Genomic DNA, 24,776 nt, shown 5'->3' on the forward strand with positions numbered 1-24,776 from the left:
GTTTTCCCTTAGATTCTAACCCACCAACCAAACAAGCGCCAACCATTGGAGCTCAGTGTACGGGGAAAAGTCGTGTTTTTAGGTAATATTGCCTATATATTGTATTGCAGTTATACCTAACTGTAGAGTAGGTATATTGTAGTGCTGACGCATTGTGACCTTAAATTATATGGGGAGAAACATTTTATATCATCTGGTTACGAGCGAGCGAGCGCAGCGAGCGAAGCGAAGTCTTTTCAATATAACGGAAAAATCTCAGTATGAGCGGCCCGGCCCGGCCCGGCCTGTAACGCTTTTGAGAGGCTTATATCTCAGCAACCGCTGGACCGAATGGCCTGCGGTCTTTTGTGCTGGGTAGCCCCATCCCTTCTACCCCGTAATTGACTACTTTTGATACATCTCAGTGACCGCCGTGGCACGTGCCACGTGAAAAGTCAAGGGTGTTCAAGCAGTTTTGCAAAAGTAATGATTTTGAGAGGCCCATATCTCAGCAGCGGCTTGAGCGATTGTCTTGCGGTCATTTTTATAGGGTAGCTGCATCCCTTCTACCAAAGGTCGGATACTCTTCATCTATGTGAGTGACCCCCACTGCACGTGCAAAATACAACAATAAGAGGTGCCAAATTTGTTCCCATTTCAGTAACTCGGTAATTACTGGGGCGATTTCGCTGAAACTTGGCATACAGGTAGGCACCCACCAGGCAATGCATTCCCATGTGTTGCGGTTAGGGTGCTACTGCACGTGCGCACGTGCAGGGGGCGTTTCCAGATCTCGAGAACGGCTGGGCCGATTGCGCTCAAATTTGGTACACGGTTGGGGACCGGTTAGTAGGGTGCCGTGCAAAAGTCATTTTGGACCCCGTTTGCACGTGCGCACGCGCAGAATGCCGCTTCCAGATCTCAGGAACGGCTGGGCCCATTGCGTTCAAATTTGGTACACCGCTAGCGACCGGTTAGAAGGGTGCTTTGCACAAGCCCGTTGGAAGTACCCTCTCGCCCTTCTGCACGTGCAGGGCTCACTATCTCGCTCGCTCGTTCTTCGCCCAAAAGGCGTTTTACTGGTTTTAAGGTAAAACATAAAACGGCTCGTTAACTACCGCCATATTATCATTCTGGTTCGGAGAGAGGCACGCTATTGCCGGTGTGTGCGCCATGTCGTGCGGTACAGTATGACTGCAGGCGGGCGCCGTGTCGTGCGGTACAGTATAATTGCAGGCGGGCGCCATGTCGCGCGGTACAGTATAACTGCAGGCGCGCTTTGTCGTGCGGCACAGTATAACTGCAGGCGGGCGCCGTGTCGTGCGGAACAGTGTAACTTCAGGCGCCGTGTCGTGCGGTACAGTATAACTGCAGGAGCCCGCTGCCAGCGCCATCTGTGGACAGCGTTCTCGTTCACGGCCGCCGAGCGGGCCGTCCTCTGCCGCCAGGAGCGCTCAGTCACCCCTCACGTACCCGCCTCCACGGGACACTGATGGTCAGCGGCAGAAATCTGACCCGTCTGGCGACCCAGGTTCAGTGGTTTGTGAGCGGACGTGCCCCGGTTTCAGAATCTGGGGATCCCGGTTATGTCGTGCCTGGCGAGGAGCGCCGGGGTGACTCGTGGGCGGCGTTATGGCCGAGTGGGTTTCAGACTGAACTCAATACTCATGGAACTGGGCTTCTTCTGGCAACTCTGCTGGGTTCCGAGGTGGGTTGGCTTGTTTATATTCCAATAGCGTGGCTCCACGCGCGGTCGGACCGGGCGCTGGCTGTCGGAAGGGGTGGTTCGGCGCCGGCCGCCTCCCTCAGCGCCGTGCCCAGCTCCCCGCTCTGACCCAGAGCTGTCTGGACGGCCTCCATCCAGCATCGATCCCCGCGGCGGCGGCCGGGCGACGGGCGCCTCCCTCCTCTACCCGTGTCACCGCCGGCGCCGCCTCCCCTCTGCCAGCACCGCCGCCGTCTCTGCCAGTCAGAGCCGCCGGCGACACCGCCTTCCCGTCATCCTCTGCCCGCCAGCAGCTCCCACGCTCTCTGTCCCGCCGCCAGCCCCCGCCCCCATTCAGTCACCGCCGTCTTCCCCACTTCATCTGCCCGTCACCATCACGTTCCGCAGCGTCACACCAGTCGGCACATCACCTCCGGGATTTATTCATCGAACACGCGGCTCGGCGGCGCGCCATGCGTCGCTGGAATGCCTTTAGCTGCCACACAGTCACACTACGGCGCCCGGCGCGCGCCCACACGTAGCTGCCTAGTTAACGATCGGGCGGCGGAGGCGCCCTCAGATCTAGCTCCGCCACTCGCCGGCTCCAACTCCGCTGGTTCTAACTACCATAAATGCGTGGAGAGATTCTCTCGATTGTGTGGAATGCTGGACGAATGGCAGGCCTATCGGCGGTGCCCCCTCCCCCTCCCTCCCTTCCCCACCCCACCTATCCAGCAGAAGGGACGGGCATAAGTACATGCAGCGACTCGCACAGCGCTAAAACGGAACTCCGACCGATTGAGCAAACAATTTGACATCTCTGACCGGTCGGTCGCGTCTACGTCACTGTCATTTAGAACAACGAACAAAATGAGACAAACGATAAAACACGGTGAAACAGACGGTCGGCCGCGGCCGGAACACATGTACCCTCTGTCGGCTGACTGACCACTGGCGCTCTGGGTCCGTGCACTCCTACAGAGCCCGCAGTCGGGGCCGGCGCTATCTCACTCCCTCTCGCTCCGGCTCTGTCGCTGCTCCACTCTCTCTCGGCGGCCGGGATGGCTCCCGGCCGCGGTCCGGTCGGATCGAGTCTCGCCGGCGGCAGCTGCGGCCGCCGCCGTCCGGCAGTGCGCCCTCCCTTCCCCTCCTCTCCGCTCGGCTCGGCCGCGCCCGCCAGGTGCTGGCTACGTAGGTCGACTACGGGCGCCGGGCGCGCGGCACTAGTCCACCATCAGCTCAAAGTGCACCGAGCCGCGCCGCTCCTTCCGGTCGTGGTGGATGTTCCTGGCCCAGGCCTTGCACTCGATGTTGATCAGCACACCGGCTGGAAGATGGAGGGGCCGCAGTCAGGAGTGGCACAGCGCGCACTCGAGGTAATATGACACCAATAACACGCCCGAGACTCGGGGCACGGGGTGAGTCGGCGTCGCATACGAGACACAGGACCGAGATGCCCGCCACTCAGGATCAAGACGCCCCTGGCTATAAAGGGTCGAGACGCCCCCGGCATACCGGACCAAGACATCCCCGGTGTACAGGACTTAAAGGCCCTGCTGTACAGGACCAAGACGCCGGGCTATAAGGATCAAGACGCCCCCGCTGGAAGTCAGGAAGCCCCCGCCTATAAGGACCAAGACGCCCCCGATATAAGGACCAGGGCGCCCCGCTATAAGGACCATGGCGCCCCCGCCATAAGGCCCAGGACGCCCCCGCTGCGTCACGGTGCCAGCGGTGCGGGCAGGCGTCCGGTAAGGGGCGAAAGGGAACAATAGACCCCGGCGGCCACCCTAATCTGGCACATCCGGCGGGTCGGGGCGGGCCGAGGCCACGGTTCGGCGGCCGAGTGTCGACGGAAGACGCCGCCGAGCAGACAAATACACAACTCCGCAGAAACACAGAAAAACATACGTCTGTACGGAATTTGCTAGTTAGAATCCGAACTGCAGACGGGCACAAAAACGTCCCTACCAAACCCCAGAGCAGGCAAATGAATATTTTTATCACACACGACACATAGCCACGGAATGTGAGGCCCGATGACCTGGTTTGGGCGCAATAAAGCGTCGCATTATTTTATTTTGATTGTCATACGATTCATTTCTATCCAAAATAAGAAAGCTTTGACAGCAAAAAAAAAAAAAAAACGAAAGAATCAATGAAACTATGTTTTCTCACTGAACCAGAAGCCATGACAAAACATCTCCCATTGGTCCCATGAAAAACTGGCCCTCCTCCCCCCGCCCCAACCGTCCCGTGGAATTACTCACATTTGACGTCGGCGAACTCGACGGCGACCAGCGGACTCTGGTAACCCTGCACGTTGGTGAACGGGTAGTAGTAGGTCGGGAAGCCCGGGTGCGGGTAGTAGTTGACCAGGCCGATGTTCTCAATGTCGGCCGGGTTCTCACCCTCGCACGAGATCCACACGTTCTGTCGGGTGATCTGCGGACGGTAGCGGGGAGGGTGTCAGACGGGACAACAGCTGGTGACGGTCCGCAGTCCCCCAATTAGACCAGCTGGACAAACAGTGTCGGACGTTAGACCAATGTCGACACCACAAATGAGGCCATTAACGGTCCCGAAAACGGTAAAACCTTTGTAGGAACAACGCTGTAGTAAAATATCACACGATATGAACACAGCCGTCCTCATCATTTGTTCCCGTGAGCAGTAATAAGCCCTTCACTGATCACACCAGCCACTGACCCATTCACGCGTGGCCCGCGCGCTCGCCGCGCCTGCACACTCACGTTCTGAGTGACCGGCTCGGCAAAGTCCTTGGCGATGATGTCCTTCACGGCGTTCGGCATGTGTGCCGGCAGGTCCTTGACGCTGGGGTAGAAGTCGGGCAGCCAGTCGTAGATCTTGTTCAGCTTGACGATGATGCACGGGCGGCCCTCCTCGTAGCCAAAGCGGCGCTCCTTGGTGCAAAAGCCGCCGAGCTCGTCGATTTTGAACTCGCAGAACTGGTTCTCGTTGGCCGGCTTGTCGTAGTCGCAGGTGGTCAGCTGGGCGCCGGCGTTCGGGTCGACGAATCGGTACGCTGCCGGGGCGGCACACAGCAGCGGGTCAGTGGAGGGAGCGGTGCACACCGGGCGCTCAGTCTCAGGGGCGGACGGCCACTGGGGCACTTCTGTCGGATTATATTGCACACATAATTGCCACCCTGTGCAGCACTACAACTCATCCATGAAGGCCAAATCCCCTGTTTGGAGTGACTGCGCCCCGCCTCCGCCGCGGGCGATCAGCGATAACTCACTCTGTGACGTTGGTGAGTTCCTTCACCCAGTGTCCCCAGTTCTCCCAACTCACACTCAAAGACGTTGGTGAGCTCCTTCACCCAGTGTCCCCAGTTCTCCTCACTCACACTCAGTGACGTTGGTGAGCTCCTTCACCCAGTGGCCCCAGTTCTCACAACTCACACTCAGTGACGTTGGTGAGCTCCTTCACCCAGTGTCCCCAGTTCTCCTAACTCACACTCAGTGACGTTGGTGAGTTCCTTCACCCAGTGTCCCCAGTTCTCCCAACTCACACTCAAAGACGTTGGTGAGCTCCTTCACCCAGTGTCCCCAGTTCTCCTCACTCACACTCAGTGACGTTGGTGAGCTCCTTCACCCAGTGGCCCCAGTTCTCACAACTCACACTCAGTGACGTTGGTGAGCTCCTTCACCCAGTGACCCCAGTTCTCACAACTCACACTCAGTGACGTTGGTGAGCTCCTTCACCCAGTGGCCCCAGTTCTCAGCCTTGCCGCGGTTGAACCAGATCAGCGTGCTCTCGATGGATTTGGCCGGCGGCCGTGGACGGAAACCGAGACCTGCACGGCAGGACAGAGCGCGGTCAGTTATACAGACGGCAGGACAGAGGGTAGCTATAAAGAGACCGGGAGCACAGGGCAGGTCAGTGCAACAGAGTATCAGTGATACCGCAGTACCTTTACGAACACTTACGAACCGAGCCATAAACATATACTCTTGGTCAACCAGTTCACCTCGCGGCTAGTATATAAGATGCCCGAATGATGACTCGAAGCCGAGAGTCAAATCTAATTGGACGCATGAAACAATCGGATTGAAGTTGTGTAACAACGAGCTTTGAATATGGGAAAGGCAAATGTCAAATCTGTAAGGTGATTTTGCATCGCTGACATATTACGACATCAAACGTCATCAGAATTAAGTTGCATTAAAAGCTGCTTAAAAATCATTACGAATGCAATGTCACACCGATATCAAGCGTGCGGAATTCTGCTGCTCAGTTCTACAGGATAGGTTTTAACGATGGCACACCACACCACTCTTTGGGCGATGTTCAGCCTTTTGTAGGGGATGTTATTAGACTCCAGTAACAGAATGCCGCACTACGGGACAGTGCACCAGTTACTAGCATCAGCACTCCTACTGATTGCCGCCACTCACTTAGGCAATTGTAACAATTAGTTAATTACGACCGAGGTAGTATCGGTACCGGTCACAGGGGACCGATCACACGGCAGGTGGACAATGGTTCGCCAATGGCCACGGCTCATGACCGGGGGATCACACAAACGTTGGTTAATGCGAGGGCAGGAAATCAGACAAATATAGCGTGGCATCATTAATCGTGGTGCTGTGTCATTTTATTTTAGTTCATATATAATTACTTGACCTCAACGAGATCATCTTTAGCCTCGTTTGGGCGGCCGGGTTAGTCGAAGAATCACAGACACAAAGTCGGAGGGACGGACGAGACACGCTTATCTCCCCTCAGTTCTGAGCCGATTGTGGCCAACGTCAGAGGAAGCCGGGATCCTATTGATCAGCGCTCGGGTCCGCTGCCGAGCGAGGGTCGCCGACTCGGGATGGAAATGACGTTCACTGCTCCAAACGAGCATTGTTTCCAGCCTCCAGGCCAAACGGCAAAGTCGTCGTCAGAGAAAAGGAATTTGAGCACTATACACCATGCACTATCTTTTTAAAAGCTCGTTGGCAAGTTTTATGATACCCTGACTCAGAATCTGTGGTACAGTCAGACATTCAGAAAAAAGATCAACGGTTTGGCCTTAAGCACAGATTTTTCTATAGAGAAGTCTGCGCCTCAAGATAAAATTGATGTTTTACGGAAAATATTTCTCTGCTATACCTTTCGGTTCAAAACCGGCACGATGATTTTGGCAGCATTGTGTTTCTCTCTTCGAAACGCGTCGAATGAACTCTAATTTGACCTTAAAAGAACATTCAAAAATGGTCTAAGTTCAAGGTCAAGAAAAAAGATCAACAAGTCAGCACATCAGTCGATCTTTATTGTCGAGCTGAACAAAATCTCGAGCTGAACAAAATCAATGTGTTTTGATGGCTCTAGCATGTCTATCAAAAGTTATTGTAAAAAAACTGCTGCAGACCTTTCATGAACTGAGATGATCTCGGGGGCATAAAGATCATCTTTTGTCAATTTGCGGGGGGAGGAGGGGTCACAAATTGACCTGACCCTAGGTCACCGATATCGAGGTTCTGAGATAAACATTTTGCACACACTGATGCACTTATCAATCTGTAAACGTTTTAAGCAAACGTTCAGTCAGGTAGCTATGGCGAGCGTTGGAACTACAGGGTGATCGAAAAAAGTGTCACCCCTAACTTAAAATCTACATAACTCGCGACTGGTAGGTCGGATTACTTCGCGCCAGGCAGCATCAGAAAGAGCAGGCAATTTTTTTTTCAATTGAATGTATTCATGATTGTTTTCTATTCCAAATCATGTCCCCATGGGCCCAAAAACCAGTCAATGTGCGGCTTTCACGTGAAACGAAATTCACCGAACGGGAACGGACACCGCTGAACGAGAACAATGAGTATCGTAACTCAACATGACACACACCTTACACATTACACATGGAGTGTATGTATGTTGTTCACCGCAGACTGCTTCTCAGCTAACCTTAGACTCGTTTCTCAGCTGACCTTAGGCAAGGCAGACTTTATCAGATCTTCCTTGCAAACATGCGGCCTCATTATTCACAAATTCGCCGGTAACTAGCGAAACATTGCGACAACCTGCACTACCGGATTATCAATTTTATGCAGCGGTAACCATGGAACAGTTAAGAAAAATGCTCACGTGAGCTGTCACGTGAGCTGTCAGATCAAAAACTCTGTCAAAAGTACAAATTCGCACAACCAAACTTTTGAACACGCCAAATTGCGTCCTTAACATACTTTTTAAATAGCTACATCTTCGTTTGCGGCATAAACCATGCATATTTACATCCATTCGAAAGGAAATTGTATGCTCTTTCTTATGCTGCCTGGCGCAAAGTCGCACGACCAACCAATCGCGAGTTATATGGCTTTTAAATTAGGGGTGACACTTTGTTTTCGATCACCCTGTATGAGGTAATGTCACTTGACGTGACTGGTGAGCTGACCTTGGAATACCTGGATCTGATATTTTCACATCTGCAGCTAAGATGCAAGATAAGGTGTGCCAAAGAAGCGTTTTTAGACATTCGCGAAAACCTGCGGGGTGGGGGTGGGGGGGGGGAAGGCGTAAAAATGCCCACCCCCTAGCACGGCGAGGATTTAAGATCAATTTCGTTCTATGTTATATCAACCTCACTATTTTGTGCTGCATTTTTTTCTAAAATTTATTTCTACCCTCTTTTAATATTCCCGTGCTATTGCCGTTTTCTTGTCAATGTGGACATCAGAACAACAATGCGTCTCAGCATCAAAATACAAATGAAGAAAAACACCATTCAATGACAAGGACACATATACAACGAAAGAACAGCGAAGAACAGCACCGAAGCGTTACTGACCTGGGTTGAGTCCTATTAAGCTGCCACTCTTCGCCGTCCACCGTGGTTCTCGGAGATTCAGCGTTTGTAGAAATATCACCAGACATAACACCCAGAACGCCAACAGACACGCGTAGAATATGACGTAGAAGATACCGATCTTCACTGAAAAGGGAGACAGCGTCTCATTAGATGCTGCATACTGCACATACGTCCACATCCAATGTCACGCTGCGGTAAGTGCATTAGACAGATTATCGACAAATTTAGCACATAAATATTTAGACGAGTGCACGGTGAATTATAACGAACAAAATTAACGATATCATTGACTTAGAAATCCAGGCTCAATGAGAGAACACATCAAGCTAATGAAAACTAGCCAGTGACCGATTTCGATTGAGTCAATCTCGTTTCAAGCTGCATGAAATTGCCGTAAGGAGCACCATATGAGAAAAAGGATGGTTGATTTGCTGGGAATGCTGGCATCGTTTGAATATACGTTTATCGTATCAAAGTTCCTTCATTTATGACTTCGGAAAGCCAGTATCATTATTTTAATGACGAGACGCAAATTAGCATTTGGCGTTCCGTCGGGTCAGGCAACCCACGACATCATATGGGACCTATTACATTGTATACAGGTAAGTCAGGTCACCATGTTTCCATTTGTTTGCTAGTAAGGTGCTGTAAAATTGCACAGTTTGAAGCGCTACGGTTATCTTTCGATAGAAACACCGCCACCGAGTATGTAACACTCTCGACTTGGATCAGAAATGGATGCAATAAAAACCCAAAATACAGCACACTCCTCCACAAACACATCTGCTTGCCCGGCCCCGCCTGGACAGGAAGCCCCTCGTCGCCCCCCACCCCCTATCCTTCGTCCATGAGTCATGCAGGCTCAGACGCGGTGTGGCTCTACTGCGCCGTGGTTACACAATGCACCGCCCAGGTGCGGTGCAGGCACGGGCCGCGAGCGGGGGCCCCGTGCAGCCCCGCGCGGCGCCGCGGCGCAGGAAACGGCGCCACCGGATGCCGACTGCATGAGCCAGCCGGGAGCTGACCGGGCCGCCTCCGAGCAATACATACCAGCGGAGGCCCAGACGGCAGGTGGGAGGGGAGTAAGGTGTGTGGGAGGGGAGAGGAGGGGAGGGGAGGTAGGTAGCCCGCGCGCCGCGATGGAGATCGGGTAAACCAGAGGAGGGTGTGTGAGTGAGAGGAAAGGAAAGAATCGGGCGTGTCATTGGTCTGGTGTTGGTGGTGAAAACTGTATCGCCGGCAGAAACTAAATGACATGACAAATGGACGTTTAGCCGTGCATTAGTCGTGGCGTGATCGAACGGACATTCCGAGTGCACGCGGCAGGTTGTAGTATTTCTGCAATTTCAGTACGAGCGTTCAACACGAAGCACATAATGATCCGTCACGAACCGTTAGAGGCTGGCCAACAACGATGTCGTATAAAACGACACACGGCACGGCAAGTGGAAAAGACGACATCGACGGGAGTGGGGCGGTGTTTCAGCCCACCACAGTCCCGCCACCCGTCCCGATACCTTCCGCCGCTCCGGCTGCCAGCGCGTCATTTCTCCCGCCGCGCTAACACGCCGTCCGCCGCTAGACAAACAGACCGTCGGCACCGTCGGCGGCTCGATACTCGATAACGAGCGACTCGTCGGTGTCGACTAACGGCGTCCCACCTCGCGCGCTCCGCCCGGACACCGGCGAGGGGGGGGGGGGGCAAGGAGGAGAACGGGCGACAGATCACAGGCCGGTGGCCGTCACGCAACCACGAATATCAAAACTGTACGAACACAGCAAGCAACTTTATGAGCTAAACACCAACAACTACTCATTTCAAACCCAGGCCATGTCTCGGTCTGGGAGCCACGGGCACTGCTGAGTGCTGGGGATCATTAGCCGGCGCCCGAGGCGGCAGAGAGGGCGGGCGGCGGACCGTCACTGCCAGCACTGGGGCCGAGTCCGCCCCGCGGCTCCACGCTCCGCTGACCCCGAGTGGAGCCGGCACACCAATCAGGCGTAGGCGCCGACGTCAGCCCAAGACAGTGACGTCACACACCGACGGTGACGTCACCCGCCGGCAGTGACGTCGCCGGCTCGGTCCGGATCATTGGGTGGGAGCAGGGATTGGCGGCATAAATCCCCACTGAGGAGAGGCCACTGACATCGCTGACCGGCGTCCGCTATATGTACGAGGGGCGTTCAAAAAGTTCTCGGCCCGACCATGAAGGAGCAGAGATACGACGTCGACTTATTAGACCAAAAATGTTCATTTAGTCAAATAACCAGCGCTAAGACAAAAACATTTCGCGCAGCGCTTCGCGAGAGGCCCCTGGGTCTCCATAGCCAAGTGGGTTTTGGACGCATCTGGCACGTCCAAGACGGCTGCTTTTGTCTCCTTGCTGTCCGCGAAGTTGCCACGCTAAGCAATTTCCTTATGTTGGGGAAGAGGTGGCAACCTGAGGGTGCAAGGTACGGAGAAAAAAGTGGCTGTGACAACAACTCGAAGCCACAGCTCACTGCTTCGCTGATCGTCACCCTGCTCATGTGTGCTGGTGCGTGGCCATGGATCAGGCGCACAATTTTAGCCAGCTTCCCTAGTCTCTCCTTGATATCTGCACTGCTCGCTACTGTTATCGAAGGGAGGTGTAGCTTTCATCATTAATTGTGCGCCCCTGTTTTAGAAAGTTGACGAGCAGGGCCCCACCAGCATCCCAAAATGCAACCACTGTCACCTTGCCGTCTGACTTAAACACGTCGCACACATTTGGTGGCCTTTACTCAGTGTGCTTTCACTTGTGCAACTCGGTCACGCCCTTGGGGTCAACGTGTGACACCCACTATCCCTCCACGATAACAAGTAGTTCAATGAACTCTTTTGGATTTTCAATATAGAGGCCAAAATTTTCGCGTTACGCCTCCTTTCGAGTTTGCCTTTCCTCTGGAGTCAGCAAACGGGGGATGCATCTTGCAGAGATCTTAAACATATCAATGCGCTGTCCAAGAATGGCTTTGAGGAACCTGATAGACACCGCTGCTTCTGCTGCGTTGTTCCAGACCAGAACATGTGCCATTTTCACAAAGAATTGCTTATTTTTCACATTTTCTTGAGTCAATGCTGTTGATGACTGGCCACTGCGGCGTTGACCATTAATGATCTGTGGACCAAAATTGAACAGAGATGCCCACTTTTTGACGCTACTGTAAGAAAGACAAACCCCAACATGTGTTGGCACTAGCTTTTCGTGAATAACGTTTGATGCATTTTTCTGCAATACGTGAACCAAATCACTGTTCTCTTCTGGGCGTCGCTCATTCTGACCGGGAATGGCAAACTATGTTACGATTAATTAGCAGCATGAACCAATCACAGGGCAGATTGGTTAATGGCTACGTAAGTGGACATTCCAATAACACATCATTGAACACACCGCGTTGCAGGCCGAAATTCCAACTCCTTCATGGTCGGGCCGGGAACTTTTTGAACGCCCCTCGTACACAACCATATCGGGGGCCAGCAGTGGCTCGCATGAAAGGGACCCTCCCACCTTCAAAAAAGTTAATGGATTGGCATGAAAGTGATGTTGCTCGGTTCAGAAAGAGCAAAAACGAATATCTACCAAATTTCATCGAAAAATATTCACCGGTTTTCAAGATATTAGACTTTTACTTTTGTTTACTTTTTGGGATCTCCGCTGTTCCTAGCGACTTTATTTGAAAGTGCGGCATTTGTTGCGCGCAAAGCAGCATATACCACCGCGTGCTACAAAACGTTTTAGTCAAACATTTAACGGACGTTCGAAAGCCTGATGACGTCATCAGATTCCCGTAATGGTTAAGAGATAGGGACCACGCTGGTCCCACCCTGCAAGTAAAGGGAAGAAATTTCTTGAACACCATAAAGCTGCGGGGGTTGCGACCAGGATAAATGGTGGTTTCTGAGCCTGGCCGCAAACTTGGCTATCTCAACTCAAAACTAATGTTAAGGTGGGAGGGTCCCTTTAAAAGCGCCATCAAACAAAGTAATCAGTCTTTGTTATATTTTTTGTGGTATGCAAAATCCTCGTCAATGGTTTATTGACACGTGCCCCATTGGGGCTTCTGGATTTTCACGCCCTGCTGCGGGTGGGCTGAGCCGCCACTGGGCCACGCAGCGACACACGGTTGTATACCAATCAAGTCGATTGAATTGATTGATTTGTTTCAACGCGTATTTTGAGTTGATTGGATTGAGTCGATTGACTTTTCGAGATGACTGGTTGACTGACTCGTTTGACTTAAGCGACTGGTTGACTGATTTGATTCCCGAAAATCAGAGTGACTGGTATGATTGAGTCGATTGAATGGAAAGTTCAAATAAGTTTTAGTTGACGAAAAATAATGACACCAATTGATGACATCAAAGATCACAAAACTACACTGAAAACTGCTTGTCATCACAACTGCAATATGCGTTAGGCGGCACGGGCGGACATCGATAGCAGCGCCTCTATCGGTCACTAGGGAAAGCTGGGCTGGAGGCGACGAAATACCGGCTGAGTTGTCACAAGTTAAATAGGTTTATAGACATCCGTCTTGTGAAAAAGTTGAACTTTTGCCTTCAATATTTCTACAGGCAATTTTAGAAGTGCCTTCACATAGATTACAAAACCGTTTGACTTATTTTATTCACTTCAAGCCTTCCCTATTGTTCTTGATGATGCGGGAACTATTTCTAATTAGTGTTTCTAGCTTAGTAAAAGAACATATTGTGCAGACGATGAAAAAAGCATAAATGGAAGATTTTAAATGCAATTTTCTGTAACAAATAATGGTAAATTCTCTACACATCAAGGAAAAGGTGCATGCTAACTGATAATTTAAAGTTCTTGGGGCCAGTTGGTTTCTTCTTTTCTTACGTCGCCCCAATGGCCGCGAATACACTTGTGATAACGCCTATCGGGGGTAGATGGCCAAATAAAGAACAGGGCCTAAACATGAACAGCCAACTTTGACTTTCAACTGCAATAACTGCTCCAATCCCGGTGATAGAACCTGGCGATGCACCTACCTACCTTTCTGCACTCAGCAGGAAACGTTTTTTTTTTTTAATCCAGATGATAAAGTGGAAGGCCCTATATACTAATAAAGTGTGATTAATTAATAATTCACATCTCCACATCTCCTCAGAAACAACCCACTGAAATCTATAAATATCTGAAACCCCTACAAAAATAACTGAAACAAAAGCGCCGTTTTCGTCTCGCTAATTACGTTTACGTACCTAATTAATAGCTAATTTGCTGCATTGTTTAATTTGCAACAGAACGTTTGTTGATGCATTTCTCCTGAGAGCCTAAGCATAATATATTTAATTTAAGATATTCATTTTCCTTAAAATATTTTACCGAATATTATTAAGTGGTTTTATTTCAAATGAAATAATAATTAAAACGAAATTGGTGTTGTACAACCGATTTATCTTATGATGATCTTACCTTACCTTACCTTAATTTGATCGGAATTTAGAGGCTACTATGCCTGTAGGGAACCGTTCTCATCGAGCTCGTAACATGTGGGACTTGTCTAACTCCTGTCAGGTATCAGATACCTGATGTTTGCCCAATGGGCGTCCAGTCTTGATTTGAACTGTTCGACAGAGACAGCTCCGACGACCGACGAGGGCAAGCTATTCCAATCGTTGACAACCCTCACACTGAACGACTGCCTTCTTGGTCGGCTTTCAGCTCTGGGCTTCTGGACTTTGCGCGAGTGGCCTCGGGTACGATCGTCAGTGGCAGTCGAAAAGAAATCCTCCGGAGACAGGTCGACCCCTCCATTGAACAGCTGGTACATCTGGATCATATCTCCACGTCGTCGACGGTAGGACAGTGTAGGCAGTTTTAGGGTTTGCAGTCGTACTTCATAGGGGAGGTGTCTAATCGAGGCCACCAGGCGTGTTGCTCTCCTTTGGACCTTTTCAATAAGGAGTTGATCCGCGCGGTTGAACGGACCCCATGCCACATTTCCGAACTCCAAGTGTGGGCGTACCAGAGTCTTGTACAGCAGTGGGAGTGTGAACTCGTCGATAAGCTCGAATGAACGCCTAATGACTGCCAGGATCTGGTTGGCCTTCGCCGCAGCAGTGGCAGCTTGCTTGCGAAATTTAAGCGAAGAGTCAATGTGGACACCAAGATCGCGTTCTGTTTCCACCGCCTCTAGTTCAACCCCTCTCATGGTGTAGGGTGAAGTCGTATAAGAGTACGCACTTAGTGGATTTCTTGCTCTCATTTGTTTAATATTTGAAGGAAAGAAATCGCAAATAGGGAATATTAAAGTTCATTGAATTAGCCATCAACCCATGGGGCAACGATCCTTCAGCGTAAATGGAAGTGGTCTAAAACTGACATTTTCTGAACCGTTGCACTTGCGTACTCTTACCATATGGGGTGTGTAAGAGTACGCACGCCAGGCGGGTGGAGTACGCAAGCATATGAACACACACCTATGCAGCTTGCACTGTCCAAATGCTTAACTTCAAACTCAGAAGGCATTTAAGTTAATTCTAGTATCGAAAAAGGAAAACATAAAATAATTCTTTCAAGTCTATAAATCAGGAAATAATCATGTCGTGCGTTTCTTAAAAAATGCACAATCAAAAAGGAGAATAACTCGTATTTGGAAGAATTTCGGGTACGCATCTGCATCACAGTGCTCCATTGATGATATACCTACAAAACAAACGTCACTGAGCGATAGATTAATAATTCTATATTTCTGTATATTCGATTTATTGTATAATTCTGCGTACTCTTACCCTCCTGAACAGTGCGTCCTCTTACCGTACATGCAATTCGCGCACAAGCAACCCCGAAACGTTGTGCAAAACTTCGCAAACAGAATATTGCACTGTACAGTATTTCCCCAGATAACCTCACAAGTTTCCCACAACAATCACGGAAATGTACCTTATCTCAACTGCCAAGTATCAAAATTATTGTACCATATCATAATAATATCATAACGCTCGAAAATAATATTCATCGCCTTAAACTCAACAGCGTCGCCGCTCAACGCCCACGTTCCGTTGGTGACATGCACGCACTGGCGGCTTCATGTCACTTCATGAACTCGACAAACCCGCGTTGCTAAGCAACCGAAACAGCTGATGCGTACTCTTATCGCCCGCGTACTCTTACCCGCCCTTACCCTACTTGATTCGAGGATTGTTCCGTCCCAGATGCAGGATCTTGCACTTCCCCTCGTTAAATGGGAGCTGCCATCGGTCAGACCATTCCACCAATATCGCCTTGAAGTGTCGTTACGGCCATCGGGTCTCGCGCCTGCTGCATAGGCGATGGTCGGGCAGAGTGGTATCTGACATCTCTGACATGAGAGACAGCCACCTCTCCCTCTTCATCATCCTCAGGCAGGGCTCCAACCGTGTTCAGACGTCGCTCTTCAGGGGCGCGCTGGGTAAGTTGAGTGGAATGGTTCCTGCCAGCCCTTTGTTGGGCGACAGCCAGTTTCACAACCTCAGCGGCTGCAGAGCTCGAGTCACTGTCATAAAGCGTTGACACGTCCCGATAGAGCTTTGTATCATCGGCGAATATTTTCACAGAACAGTCTACCACAGAGGGGATATCGTCGACAAACAACAGAAACAAGAGGGGTCCCAGGACCGAGCCTTGAGGAACTCCGCTTCTGACAGCCAATGAGTCTGAAAGGCTTCCGTTTACAACGACTTTTTGATTGCGTCCGGAAAGAAATGCCTCAATCCACTTGAGAAGTTTGCCGGATATCCCAGAACACCTCAACTTTTTCAGAAGTCGGTTGTGTGGGACAGAGTCAAATGCTTTTCGGAAATCTAAGTATGCCACGGAAATCTAAGTATGATCTACCATACTACATGATAATCAATGACGTCATCTTACCAAAAAATCAAAAGACGTAGAATAAGGATTTATTAAAGCTTATAGCATACTTATTGGCAAAACATCCTGTGGTTCCAGAGTCCCTGTGGTCCCTGCCCTCTCCATTTCCTTTTAAATATATTTTTAATCCTCATCCCTATCCCCCAGTCCTAACAGTCTCAAATTTTATTGCAATAAAATGTTTTGAATTCTTCACATAGGTACCTAACATTGACATGCCACGTCCAGAGTCGTGGACCGCTAAATACTTCAAATCTCTTCCTTCCCAATCTGACAACATCCCACGTCTCAAATGCACATTGTGTGGAAAGATTTTTCAGGCTGCCCATCAGTCTCTGTCTAACTGAAACCGTCACATGCAGGTAAGATATTTATTTCTATTTCCCTATGGTTAATTACGGAGCGAGCGGAGCGAGCGTAGTCTTTCCTTAGATTAACGGAAATTTCTGAGTATGAGCGGCCGGCCGGCCGTGGTCACGCTTTTGCGAGGCTTATATCTCAGCAACCACTTGACCGATTTACACGCGGTGATTTTTGTAGGGTAGCTCCATTCCTTCTACCAACTATTGGACTATTCCTGATGCATGTGAGTGACCCCTTATGCACGTGCCACGTGCAAAAAGAAGAGGTGTCCGTTTTGTAATTGTTGCAATATCTCGGTAACTACTTGGCCGATTGCGCTGAAAGTTGGCATGTAGGTAGGCACCCACTTGGCACTGCATATCCATGTGCCAGAGTTGGGGTGCTGCTGCGCGTGCGCACGTGCAGGGGTCGTTTCCAGATCTCGAGAACGGCTCGACCGATTGCGCTCAAATTTGGTACACAGTTAGGGACCGGTTAGTAGGGTGCCGTGCACAAGTCAGTTGGGAACCATTTTGCACGTGCGCACGTGCAGGGTGCCGCTTCCAGATCTCGAGAACGGCTGGGCCGATTGTGCCCAAATTTGGCACATCGCTAGAGACCGGTTAGTAGGGTGCCGTGCACAAGTCAGTTGGAGGTACCCCCTCGCAATTTCGCACGTGCAAGGCCCACCCTCTCGCTCGCTTCGTTAGTCGCCCCAAAAGGCGTTATACTGGTATGTTATTGATGCATATTATCCATTAAAATAGACATGGTGTAGGGTAAATGGCCAAATCACGAACACTGCCAAAATCCAAGCAGCCAACTTTCAACTGCAATATCTGATTACGGAGCGAGCGAAGCGAGCGGAGTCTTTCCTTAGATTAACGGAAATTTCTGAGTATGAGCGGCCGGCCGGCCGGCCGTGGGGACGCTCTTCAAAAGCTAATATCTTAGGAACGGGACATCCGATTGACAAGCGGTCTTCTTTACTGAATGTCACTTGGACGTAAAAGTTCTGTGGTGTGATGGCCACCATGCGTTCTTGCCAACCACCGCACGTGGCGCGTGGTAAACTTGGACATTTTTTAAGAACCCCCAAAATTGCAACCTCAATAACGGCACAACGGTTGGGCCGATTGAATTGAAACTCGGTAGACAGTTAGGTCTCCATCAGATAATTCATCTGCATGTGTTAAGGTTGGGGTGCTGCTGCACGTGCGCACGTGCAGGGGTCGTTTCCAGATCTCGAGAACGGCTGGACCGATGGCGCTCAAATTTGGTACACGGTTAGTGACCAGTTAGTAGGGTGCCGTGCACAAGTCAGTTGGGACCCATTTTGCACGTGCGCACGTGCAGGGTGCCGCTTCCAGATCTCGAGAACGGCTGGGCCGATTGTGCTCAAATTTGGCACATCGCTAGAGACCGGTTAGTAGGGTGCCGTGCACAAGTCAGTTGGAGGTACCCCCTCGAAATTTCGCACGTGCAAGGCCCACCCTCTCGCTCGCTCCGTTAGTCGCCCCATAAGGCGTTATACTGGTACTTAGTGTAAATGGACGAATCAGTAGGTACCTAAATGGCCAAATGCAGCGAGTTGAGGGGGGAAGAGGGGTGCGAATAGGTACCTGCCTAGCACAATTGAATTCATTTAAATCAAAATGTATTTTTCAGTGGGTAGGTACCTAGTCAACACACACACAAAGGTGGTGATTTGGGTTATAGGGTCGAGTCAACTACTGGGTTATTTTGCACCCATTAAATGAATCTTCTGCTCCAATTCTACCCATTGAACCTCAATATTATGATCCACCTGTCCATCACTAGGTATCCTTCCTTATTACATAGACGCTTTGAATGGCATGGCAATTTATAATTTTAAATGACAATATTTTTATGTTTCTTCTGTAGGTAGGTAGGTAGGTAGGTAGGTAGGTAGGTACACCAGACTGCCATGGACACTTTTCCAAGTTGGTGGGGCAAAAAACCTAATGTATGTCTTGGTTTGAGTCGTTTGATTGAGTTGATTGATTCCTTTCATTGTCGCGTTTGAGTCGATTGAATCAATTCCCGAAAACTGCTCTGATTTGATTGATTTGATTGGTTTCCCAAATTTGTCGTGATTGAATTGATTGCTATTGATTGAGTCGTATACAACCCTGCACGGTAGGCGGCGTTCGAAAGAGCGTAAAAAATAATGAAGAAATTTATTCTGTTATTTTTTTAAGGACAGGTCGCCAGAGGCCACGGAAGGTCAAATTTCGCCTAGCTAGACAATTTTCGACAAACCGGCACATAACTCGGAAACGGATAGAGCTACAGAACCCAAGAAAAGCGCATATGATAGCAGTCTTTAAGTGACCATCCCGTCCTCACATTAGTGAGTTGAGATATTGGGTTAAGGGCGCGCCGACAACAAGGTCATTTTGCGAGTGAGTTGAGATAGCCAAGTTGGTTCCCTGGCTTGCAACAGTTTGGGCACTCAAACATCACGAAATGCTTTAATTCGGTGATATTTAATGTCAAAGTCTGCAGTTGACCCGTATCGTTAAGCTGAACAAATCTAAGGTGTTTTCATTGATTTAGTATGCCTCATACACAGGTCTATGATGCCTCTTTTAAAACTCTTGGTAAAAAAACTGCTGGAAATTTTCATGACCTGAGATGACCTCAGGGACATAAAGAGGAGTCACGGGTACTTTTTCCGAATCAATGTGTCATGTTTACCAATAAACCGATGTTTGAGTGTTTTGTATGACTTTCTTCGAAAAAAGTGCAATTTAATTTACTCCCATTGACTTACCATGGAAAGGTCCCAAAATTGACCTGACCTTAGGCCACTGAAACAAAAATTCCGAGACATACCCTTTATAAATGCTTATGCTCTTATGTATTGCCGAAAGTTTCAAAGCCATCATTTAGTTGGCGTAGCTTTGGCGAGCAGTAAAACTTTTTTCTGGGGCAAGGTCGCTTGACGTGACATAGCGAACTGACCTTGAAAGGCCTGCGTCGGAAATTTTCACCACATTTGAAGACAAGATGCATGATATTGTGTGCCAAAATGGAGGCGGCGCGTTGCCGCCGTTTCTGAGATATTCGTGGAAAACCGCAGGGGGGGGGGGGAGGGGTTTAACACCTTAAGAAGGGGATGGCTTAACCCTCGCCCGTATAGGGGAGGGGGGGGGGGAAACGGACCCCTTCGGCTTTTCGCGAATAACTCGCGTAAAAAGCGGCCGATCGCGACAAAACTTTCAGTACCCTCGAGTTGCTCAATTTTACACCTACCCTGAAAATTTCATGACCCTGACCCAAATGACCTTTGACCTGTAACCTATTTCTCGAGACCATGTTTGGTCGGTGTCGCAATTGGGCGTATGTCGGCTCGCATTAGCCGCGCGTTTGCAGTCTTTACGTGGTTTCAAGCGTTCAAACATGTGATATGATGTTGCCCCCATGTATCAGGGTGGGTGTCAAGGTCACCTAAAGGTCAGGTCAGGTCATGTCACTGACCTTTGATGACCTCCTTTCACTTTTTCGAGTTTTACATGTTTCTCGGCTAGTTTTTGGAGCTGAATTCAAATTTAGCAGCCATATGAACATTTACGAAGTAGTTTTGGTGCCTTCGTAATATGTTACGAATCTGTCAGAGCGAATGACACGTACTACGCATACCCGGCAGGACCCCTTCTGGTTGACCTGACCTGACCCAGCCTGGCCTAAGTGCATGAAGACATCTGGGATCAAAACTAACATAACATTCGTGATCAGCACCCCTAAAACCCTATAGCAGCCACACTTTACGACGTTCCAACAGGTCACGATTTTCCCGACTTTGGGATCATTGGACTGACCTGGAAGGTCAACCAATGACCTAGGACCTTAAAGGGACCCTCCCACCTTAACATTAGTTTTAAGTTGAGATAGCCAAATTGGTGGCCATGGCCTGCAAATACCGGTTTGAGCACTCACAACATCGAAAAATGCTTTAATTCGGAGAAATGGAATTTCAAACTTGCAGTTTTCGGATTCTAAGGGGCTAATGCATTGAGATGCCCCCTTAGAATTTGTGACGTCAGCGGTGATCTAACGATTTTAAAACCTTATACTAACATTTTTGTAAAGCAGTGGTGGTATATGCTATTTGCGCGCAACATCTGCCGCGAACGCCGCACTTCTAAAATGAAGTCGCTAGGAACAGCGGAGATCCCAAAAAAGTAAACAAAAGTAAAAGTCTAATATCTTGAAAAACCGGTGAATATTTTTCGGTGAAATTTGGTAGATATTCGTTTTTGCTCTTTCTGAATCGAGCGACATCATTTTCATGCCAATTCATTAACTTTTTTGAAGGTGGGAGGGTCCCTTTAACATAGGGTATCATCGGCTTCCTCTCGTCACGGGCAGCATGCTCGTTTTTTTCCGCGAAGCTCTAGCTCGATCAGGGGCCAAACGGCAACCCCCCCCCCCCCCTTATACGTTCGCGGCTGGCAACACACCAATACGGGCGAGGATTAAAATCAATATTTCATTATAGCTTTACCTATTTTCCCATTTTAAAATTTCTTCATTTAGCAATTAGCCCGCGCCGTGCTGGTGGGGAGGCGTTTTTACGCCCCCCCCCCCCAGGTTTTTCGCGAATATCTAAAAAAAAAAACGGCGCCCGTTTTTAGTACACCTGTTCAAACATCTTTTTCACACATGTTGTGAAAATTTCAGAACCGGGACGTTCAGGGTCAGGTCCCCAGGTCACGTCAAGTGACCTTACCTCAGAAAAAGTTCAAAGGTTCGCTACAGCTTCACCGACTGAGCGATCACTTTGAAACTTTCAGCGATTGATAAGAATAACAGTATGCATAAAATGCATATCTCGGATTTTTCTAGCTGTGACCTAGGGTCAGGTCAATTTTACAAACTCTCTATTATACCTAAGTCAATGGGAGAAAACTTTGGCTACAACTTTTGATAGAGACGTGCTAAAGCGGTGAAAACACGTCATATAGGTTCAGCTCGACGATACGGATCGATTTATATGCAGCATGACCCTTTCCGGTCAGGTCATGACCTTGACCTGAGGTCAAATTTTCAAAATGACCGTTCAAGGTCAATTACAGCTCATTCAATGCGTCTCGACGAGAGGAACACGATGCTGGCAAAAGTAATGTGGCTCTGCTAAGTCAAAAGTTATAACCGAAAAACGTGAAAACAGCTATTTTTAGTTTTTCGCCTCTGGAGGCTAAATCGTTGACCTGAGGTCAAATCTGAGAGCAATATTCAGAAAGGTCTATAAAAGGGCTATCGAATGCGCTTTTCCGCGGCGCTGTAGCTCCATTGGTTCCCGAGTTAGCCACTGGCAGTTTCCAAAATTATTGAAAGACTAAATTTCACCTTTGATGACATGTGGTGACTTGACCTTTGACCTGACCTAAAAATGACCAAAATATTTGTCATGATTTTTGACGCTCTTCGATTGCCGCTTACCGCGTGTCACTACGTGGCCCAAGAGCCGAATTACACGGTGGGGACGTGAAAACGCTCCCTCCCCCCCAAAAAAAAACTAGCACTCCACAGAAAACAGTCCACCAGCACGGCGCAAGTTAATGATGCAGTAATCAGTATCACAACTTTTAGCTTACTGGTGCTTCAGCAACACTGGTAGGTGCAAAATAAAAGGCAAATACATGACTAGCACCTGCAAATATTGTGAGCAAGGTTTCAAGGTTAGCTGAGGTCAAATTTGATTTTGGTCTTTTCCAACAAAAAGTAGGTGCATCATTCAGTGTGCCTCATAAAGACTGATCTTTCGGTGCCATTATTTTTTGCCCTGTACGCCCGCTCCGCTTATCTCTCTCCCTCCCACCCTCCCTCCCTCTCCCTCGCTCTCTCCGGCATCTGTCTGCCCTCGCCCAACGCCTCTTAGCCGGGGGCCGCTAAGTTGCCATTGGGCTCATGCCTGACGCCTCCGTGATCTAGACACTCTGTTGGCTGAGTAAAGGCCGATCGCCCACTGGTGGCAGTTCCTGCTCCTGGAACCACCCGCCAAACCCCGCCAAACGGAGCGACCCACGCAATAGGCCACGTAGCTAATTGTAAGCTCCTAAGAGCTTCCACAGCCACTCGTAGTGTTCCCTAGAGTTCGGGACCGGAACTACCTAATACTTTTCATAGAGACTGGGACAGCAAAGAGTTATGGTTAGTGAAATTCATAAGGTTTGGTATCTAGTCTACTGCTCCTGGTTTTAAAGAGAAATGCCAAGAAACTGTAAACCTTCAGCATCCAGCCCAGCTGTGGCTGGGAGACAGGAAAGCACCAACATTAGTGGCTGGATTTGGATGTGGCAGGTTAGACATTCACCATCCAAATTGGATTGGGTCAGATTTTGCTGTGGTGAAAATTGAAAGCATCCTGGTTGATAACCATCAGCCAGGTTAATGAGTGTCTCAGCAAAACAATTGTTATGGAGTTACCCATGATAGGAAATATGAAATCAACTAGACAAATATTTGAAGAGGACAAATAATTTCACATTTAATTTAAAAATCAATTGTTCAGACTCAGACCAGAATATTTAGGTTAGGAAGGAATGACCTCTCGTTTTGTTCTCTACTTCATTAGCTTAAGCTAAAAGGTGCAAACCAAAAGTCCCCAGAAAACAAAATATTCTGGAATGCAATAACATAGGTGGCTATGGATTTGGGCGATACATCAACATTGGGGTGTTTCGCACAGCTGCTGTTTGGTAGGTAGGAAGATCGATAGACCATGAACATAGGCCGGTAAATGTCAAGCTTAAGTACTAAGCAGAGTTCATTGATAAATTTTTCATAGGCCCCCACCCACAAGCTAGGTATCCCTATCTTAGACACTGACCCCTGGCAGATCAAGATCCATAACTCACTCTCTCCAAATCAATGTCTCCAACACTTCTCCAACAAAAAATGAAGATCAAGATTATTATTTCTTTATGGCTTCCTAGTTCCTGCGCACCTTAAAATTAAGAGCTTTAACATTAAGTTTTCTGTCAATGTCAGAAGAACTTACAATTTTTGCAAATTTGAGGTGCTGCAGGAGGGGCAAATTGAAATAATGGACAATTCCCCCTTTTTGTTTTAAGATAGATCAAGATGTCTCCCACTTGCACTGGATCTGCCAGCAGGCAGCCAGTAGCGGCGGAACACCGTCGATTAAGGAGGGGCCCAGGCACTGCCGACTTTTGGTCCCATTCTTTCCATGCAACGACCATAGGGCTAATGTTAAAATGCCAAAATCAAAGGGGGGCACAGTGCCCCGGTGCCCTCCCCGTTCCGCCGCCTATGCAGACAGCGAGACAAACAGACTAAAATTCCTTTTTTAACAGACTCGTGTCGTGGAACTGACTGAACCATGATATAGATCGATAAATAACAATATGTACTTACACCAGCTACCGCCAGTCCGCCCCAAAAACTTCTTTTCATCGCTGTTCCATATGAAGTCTCTTAAGCTTTGATGCGGCTTTGCAGGCATATCTAAAAAGTTTTTAACAGATCGGGAACGATCTGAACACTTCAAAACATATATCACGCACTATACAAAAACACTAGATCATTAAAACCCGTAGCATGGCCACCAAGGAGTCACGCCCTCACGCTCCACACTTCAACCGACAACTACGAAAATACAAATGGGAGTGTTTAAAGAGAAGACGCATAGTATGCTTGATTTATACTCGTGTTTTGCATGTCTTTTGTTGTTTCTTCTAATAAATCAATTATTTTCGCTTCTTTACTATCAATATATTTTCATCTAAATATGTTACGGTTTTTGAATAAAATATTCGATGATTTAATGTAAAAGTCAATTTTTGAAAAAAAATCAATCGAGTACAAAATAGGGAATCATTTTGTCGCCTCTATCAAGAACAACAATAATTGGTTTTTCATGTCACTTTAGAAAAACGTATTATAAAATTCGATTGTTTTCTTCAAAAGCAGCTAGAATAGATGTCAACTATTACTCGTTCTCAATTGACAAAATAAAAATTGATTTGGCTCCCACCGAATCAAA

At 48.8% G+C, this 24,776-nt stretch overlaps 1 protein-coding gene across 1 annotated transcript; it reads right to left on the minus strand.

Moving 5' to 3' along the window:
• Positions 1-2,108: 2,108 nt before the first annotated feature.
• LOC122388359 (sodium/potassium-transporting ATPase subunit beta-2-like) lies at positions 2,109-24,619 on the minus strand. Its single transcript, XM_043379426.1, has 6 exons — positions 24,149-24,619; positions 8,484-8,627; positions 5,385-5,504; positions 4,438-4,730; positions 3,955-4,129; positions 2,109-3,011 (listed from the first exon to the last, which is right to left on the minus strand). Exons 1-6 carry the CDS (start codon positions 24,234-24,236, stop codon positions 2,908-2,910), a joined length of 924 nt encoding a protein of 307 aa, XP_043235361.1. The 5' UTR covers positions 24,237-24,619; the 3' UTR covers positions 2,109-2,907.
• Between the last annotated feature and the right edge of the window lie 157 nt (positions 24,620-24,776).

The sequence above is a fragment of the Amphibalanus amphitrite genome, unplaced genomic scaffold (genome assembly GCF_019059575.1).
Source record: "Amphibalanus amphitrite isolate SeventyFive unplaced genomic scaffold, NRLGWU_Aamphi_draft 000001F_arrow, whole genome shotgun sequence".
NCBI lineage: Eukaryota > Metazoa > Arthropoda > Thecostraca > Balanomorpha > Balanidae > Amphibalanus > Amphibalanus amphitrite.

What these genes read in the sequence shown, in the direction of transcription:
- LOC122388359 (XM_043379426.1), bottom strand. Translation starts at nt 24,236, where the DNA reads ATGCCTGCAAAGCCGCATCAAAGCTTAAGAGACTTCATATGGAACAGC. An exon ending in CTTAATAGGACTCAACCCAG is followed by an intron (nt 5,505 to 8,483) that starts GTCAGTAACGCT and finishes CCTGCCGTGCAG; the next exon opens with GTCTCGGTTTCCGTCCACGG. An exon ending in CGAGTTCGCCGACGTCAAAT is followed by an intron (nt 3,012 to 3,954) that starts GTGAGTAATTCC and finishes TCCATCTTCCAG; the next exon opens with CCGGTGTGCTGATCAACATC.